General features: G+C 37.8%; 2 protein-coding genes across 3 annotated transcripts; both read left to right on the top strand.

The window, feature by feature from the left end:
- On the top strand, positions 1-3009 carry RB195_009545 (uncharacterized protein; the record flags this gene model as incomplete). 2 transcript variants are annotated; one of them, XM_064190135.1, is made up of 7 exons in its annotated part: positions 1-18; positions 144-257; positions 583-666; positions 875-953; positions 1014-1089; positions 1648-1681; positions 2938-3009. In XM_064190135.1, 7 exons carry the CDS (start codon positions 1-3, stop codon positions 3007-3009), a joined length of 477 nt encoding a protein of 158 aa, XP_064047717.1. The 2 variants fall into 2 exon arrangements, with proteins under 2 accessions (XP_064047717.1, XP_064047718.1); XM_064190134.1 differs by having other exon boundaries at positions 1648-1693.
- A 41-nt stretch (positions 3010-3050) lies between these two features.
- On the top strand, positions 3051-4613 carry RB195_009544 (uncharacterized protein; the record flags this gene model as incomplete). Its single annotated transcript, XM_064190133.1, has 2 exons — positions 3051-3069; positions 4366-4613. The coding sequence occupies 2 exons, from the start codon at positions 3051-3053 to the stop codon at positions 4611-4613; spliced, it is 267 nt and encodes an 88-aa protein (XP_064047716.1).
- Positions 4614-6000: the final 1387 nt, after the last annotated feature.

The raw sequence follows: 6000 nt of genomic DNA, 5'->3' as shown, positions 1-6000 counted from the left end.
ATGACAGACACGGACTCGGTGAGTTTTCAATGAAACCCTTCCTAGTTTTCTTTAAAAAAAAACAGAAAATTTTTTTGAAGTCTAATAGTAGAAAATTTCACGGCCATAGAGTTGGATGACGATTTTTCTTCTGATGTTTTCAGCAACCTACGCACGGTGAAGGATCTTTTACATCCGTGGCGAGCACTACTTACTCGATTGCTGTTCGTACTAGCGCTATTGAAAATGCTGAAACAGCAGCACTTGTATTCGTGCAGGTACGTGATTGCACTAAGCGCCACAGTACGATAAACTGCACGGGATCGCCGTTTTTATCGAATAATATAATATAATACAATAGTAACCACAATATAAATATAAATAAGTATAAGTGTGATATAAGAACAAAATAATATAATGTAATATAATAGAATAGAATATCGGAAAAATATACGATATGTTCATCACATTTGAGGGAATGTAAAGAGCGAATACAACAAAAAAAATCTCTTTGAAAACCAATCAAAACAAGGGGTTCTTTACTAAGTCATCTGTTGAAGCGCTCAAAAAATAGCGTTGCGCGAATTTTTTTGCGGATTTCAGCTGATCGACGAGAACGGTAACAAAACGGATCGAGTGAAATTGAAATGTTCTCTGACGCATCGGAAAAAGTATCAAAGAGGGCATGTAAGTGCTGTTGTACTGTTGTTACAGCCGTAAGAGCGTTGTTCCGCTGTCACATCATGTTTATGTTTACTGGTCGTGCTCAATAATATGATTCAGCTCACCTAAATTGTTGATGATTTGGAAAATTCTCAGAATTAACGTATTGGCTGCGCATGGCTACTATTGAATTTTAACACAGTGAACATTTTATTTTATTTATGATTTTCAGTCAGATCTGTTCCTGTTAGTCGACCAACCGCTTCTAGCACGTCTTAAAAAAATTGAAATAATACATGTTCCAAAAGAAAGTGAGTAAAAAAAATCATTGTTTGATCAAATCCAGGAAACGATTTTATAGCAATTTTTAGCCGCCAATGAATCTGAAATTTCCTGGCACTGTCATTCAATTATGGTCCTGGATCATGATAGTTTTTCGCTGTACAGGTACTATATCATGTTTTATTTGCAGAAGAACCTCAGAAACGAGTATTGTATGTACGAGAAATGTGATCGGAATAATTTAAAAATTTGTCCAAAATACCCTCTTATGGCTTTTCTCATCGAGATTCGGTCACTTTCATGGCTGAACAAAATGCCTGTGTATTGTTCTTTGAAATTGGCCACGGATCATTCCTAGAAAAATCTCCGTTTGGAGTTCTTTTGCTGTGCCACTCAACTATCCACTAAGTCCAGAGAAATTTATGCACGTAAGGCTTACAGATGCATATACTCCGTAAACTTTTTGTCTAAATAACTTATCCACAAATTTAATAGTTATATTGCCGGTAGTAAAATAATGCAAATAAAAAAGAGTGAGGAAAACAATATGGACGACTTTTCTATCACTTTCTTTGCTTAGTTCCCTAGATATCCACGTAGAAGACTTTTACGCAAAATGAAACAGTAGGCTAAAAAGGCAACTGAGCAAACAACCCCTTAAAATGACGTTTCTGGATATTGTGGAAGGCCGTCGAAGGCATGTGTAAGTGTTTTTTCTTTCAGGTTTCCTTGTGGACAATGGATTGGAAGTGCTAACGTCAGTGTTGTAGTAAGCTTCAGATCATAGAAAACAGTTCCCTTGAAATCAAATTCGCAGCAGCTTACACAAAACTCCTTGATACCCAAATGATCACTTGATCTTAAGGTCCAAAAAGTGCTGGAACTTCTTCGGAAGGAAATTCCTTAAAGGCATCACCCCACGAATCTGAGGTGGTGCAGATTTCAGGTGGAGTATTCGTATACGGGATGGGAGACTATGGAGAGGGGGGTGATTCCGTCCATTTCCTCCTAATTGCCGTAAAAAACGGCCCGGAAGATGCGGCGCCGCACAAGGCTGGCGCGCTCCAGTCGAACTCCCTGTAGAAAATGGTGCGCCAAAACACCTGAGGCTGTATCCATAGTCTCCCATACCGTATACGAATACTCCACCTGAAATCTGCACCACCTCAGATTCGTGGGGTGATGCCTTTAAATTTTCTAGGGTTTTCGCGCGCCTGTCACATTCCATTAGAACTCATTACTACACCAAAAATCTTTGAGAGTGTCAATAGCGATTCTTTTCCTCCTCTTGAATACCAATCTTTACTATCGAACAATAGAAAAGTGGTGGTCCTTACACTGTATCATGAGATTTATTTCTGCTAGAAATCTTAGCCGATTAGTAACTCGGCAGAAAATTGGATGAATAATTTTCATTAGTGAATTAAATTTAAGCAATTTCATAAAGCCAAGAGGGCGTACTGGAAAAAAAATCCATTTTGAAAAGCAGAATACAAGAAGTTCAAAGTTCGAAAAAGTCATTGAAAATCTTCAAAATCATCGAAACTTGTCTGAGAAATTTCGATCTCATTTTGAAAACGGTGTTTGGAGGTGACTTGAAAAGTCTGGAACTGGAAGATTGAATTCTCAAACTTGCAACCTAAAAAACCAGGATAACACAGGTCTAAATCATCTCATCGCATCCATAAACACACTTGAACTTTTTAAGAACACGTGCAGATTTTATTGCGATACACATCTCAAAGATATTTAGTTGGTTTTTTTTTCTCAAAAATTTTACGATGCTGTTTTGTTTTGCAGTTGCAAATTTCAGCACACACACACGTTTTACACATACAAATAAATGCTAAAGAGCGATCGGAATAATTGCCACCAGATGCTTCGCACCTGGTGATTGTTGTCGGACTACAACCGTTTGTACAGCTGAAATACACGAGTCCTTCATCCTAATGATCCCGATGTAACAGAAAGAAAAGAAATCATTCTCATAACAGTGTTTTTTTTTGTTTACAGAAGTCGACCAATTCAATTACGCTAGACGTGGAAGGCGAACCGTACCCGATTGTTCCCGTGAATCTATGGTGAATCGATAATTGAATGTGACTTTAATCGATTGAAAATCACGAATGACATCATATGATGCAAGTAATAAAACTTCAATTTTTTTTCTAATAGTAGCACTTGTACTAATCAAAAGTCAACTACACTTGATACAAGCCAGAGCAAAAACGTCACGACCACGGCAGGATTCGAACCTGCAATCTTCTGCTCCGTAGGCAGACGCGTTATCCATTGCGCCACGCGGCCACGTTGACAGCTCTCAAAAATCCTCCTCATGAACACAGAAAATCACTGAACTCATTGTTGAACCATAGTCTAACTCTATGAAAAAGTGAAGAAGTTACAGTCTAAATTTTTCGACCCCGAAAAGTGCACGACAAAAAATGAAACGCAAAAAAGAGCCAGAAATGAACCGAACAGCGATTTCGTACATTTGCGGAGAAATAGAACGCCGTTCTAGTGTAGACGCGTTGCGGTCACCGAGGCAAACATAAGTACTGCAGGGAATAAGTGAAACAGTAAATTATACCGGTAAAGAATATTATTATATCCCATTGTACAGTAATTTTGTTAACAAGAAAAAGTATTGTTATTATATTTATACAGCACGAAGCAAAAAATGCGCTAACGAATGATTTTCTTAGTAATACTTTTTCATTTTGAAGGGAATTGGAGCAGAATCGCGAAGAATTTGTAGATTTTCGTGTAAAAAGGAACAGGTGTTGATTGGCACCATTCCAGAATCGCACTGATAACCGTTGGCAGTGCGAATCTATGACTACCGTAGAAATAAGAACAGCACATATTTTTCTCAACTAAAGTGAAAATATCTCCAATATTTTTTTTTCACTTTTAGAGTCTCGTCAAAAAACGTGCATTTCATCTCTACAAACTTTTGTTTTTATTGAGAAAAAACTCCAGAACTTTTTTCAACATTCCAGAAGCTCTTTTTTTTAATAGTTCACTCAAATGTTATTCTTATGCTATGCTATCATGTTCGTTATACTGTTTGAAAAAAGGAGGGCAAAAAAAAATTGAATTAAATCAATTAAAGAATTAATTAAAGAAAAGTTAACATTATTTTATCATCTACTTTAAATTTACACGCTCTAAACTAGCTAGGAAAAATCTGACGTAAATTTTCAGCAGAGGAGTGTGAGCAAACTATGAGCTACGTACACTTTTCTCAAGTTCAACAACAAATAAACTCAATATGTCCATAAACTTCGGATTTTTTCCTCTGTTTTTGTATATTTTGCCTGCCTTGTCGTATTCTTTTTCTATCCTAAGACAGCTGATTCTGGTGGCGAAGTCCCCTGGAACGAAGCCAGTTTTTCAGCGATCTTATCGGTGCGAGAAACATGAGGCCGAGTCGTTAAGCATTACAATTTGCGGAAGACCAATTTGCCACGCCGGAGTGGTGTAATCCAGCCGTAACATATCAATTTGTGTCAAAATACACGGCTGCCGATCAGCAAAATCCCAGAATCGCACTGAAAGTCGTTGGCAGCGCGGTATGGTTCCGCGCGTACAAAGGTCAGCTCGGAATGACGAAGTTGGATGAGTGGACGGGAGGTGCGATCGGCTGCCCGTTACACGCTTCGGCCAAAACCACGATAGTCGATTAATCGTTAGATAAGCATATGTTCAAAATATGTCAAAGTAGAATTATTTTTGGAAACCCATAAAGAAAAAAGTTCTCTTATATGAGAAAAGAAAAATGAGAGAGAAAGAAAGAGTTTGGAATAAAGGATTTTTTACTAATGTAAAATTTTCCGAGCAATTTTGGTGCTTCTACCTAGTACTTGAACACACCGAAATAATTCATCATTCAACAATTTTCTACTCTTTATTGTGGTTTATAAACCATTTCATCAATAATTCTTTCCTTATTTCATTTCTTTCATCTCTATAATAAGAATCAAAACCAGCTGCGTAATTTGATAGATTGGAAAAGATTGAAATTTGATGTGACTATTAGAATTGAGATTTCACAGACCATCGAAACGGAGGGAAGCTCCTGTTAATAACTTGTTAATGTTACTAGCTTTATAATTGGTACCGTTCATCTCGAAAGGATTTGGCAAATCCGTCTTGTTAATACACAAAGTATATTTAGATACTGTTTCAAGAAGAGCCAAGAGGATAGTTCTCCACACCGATTAATTCGACTTTAAATCGATTATTGAAAGTGATTACTACGAATTCCTCAGGTTGAAAAAAAATAATGAGCGAGAAAAGGGTTACAACATGACTGAACAGGAAGGTTCATTTCCATTGTAATTTAAATCTACAGCACATGTTTGTGCGTATCATCTCTTTGTTTTTAAGAATCATGCTAAATTATTAGCAACTGTACTGATTTTAATCTGAATGCGTCTTTAATTTAGTTCCTAAAAGCAATTTATATTACAAATCACTGTGAAATTCACTCCAAGTTTTTCTAAAATACTTCTTTCTATCTGGTAACTCGACTAATTTAGTAATTAATTGATAAATAAATATGGGGCGGGTGTGGCGTAGTCGGTTAGAGGTCCGTTGTAGCCACACGGTCGATGGTTCGAATCCGCCCTAGTGTAAACCAAGCCTTTCAACCCTTTGCGATCGATGAATTGGTACCAGACTTGTCTGGGAGGATAAAAACGCTGACCTGATCATCAGCTGGCCTCCACAAGTCATTGTATAGGCTAACACGCGTTCCAAAAACCTCAACGATTACGAATTGCAGTCAAACGCGTTGTCGCGTCCTCAGTGGATTGGTACGCCAGTGATTTTATCCTTTATCCTTTTAAATAAATATAAGGGAGGCGGGTGTGGCGCAGTCGGTTAGAGGTCTGTTGTAGCCACAGAGTCGAGGGTTCGAAGCCGCCCTAGTGTAAACCAAGCCTTTCAACCCTTTGCGATCGATAAATTGGTACCAGACTTGTCTGGGAGGATAGAAGCACAGCACAACACCAAAACGCGTTCCAAAACCTCAAAGATTACGAATTGCCGTGAAAACGCGTTGGCGCATCC

Source organism: Necator americanus, chromosome III (assembly GCF_031761385.1).
Source record: "Necator americanus strain Aroian chromosome III, whole genome shotgun sequence".
NCBI lineage: Eukaryota > Metazoa > Nematoda > Chromadorea > Rhabditida > Ancylostomatidae > Necator > Necator americanus.
This window is presented reverse-complemented; position numbering and strand designations above follow the sequence as displayed.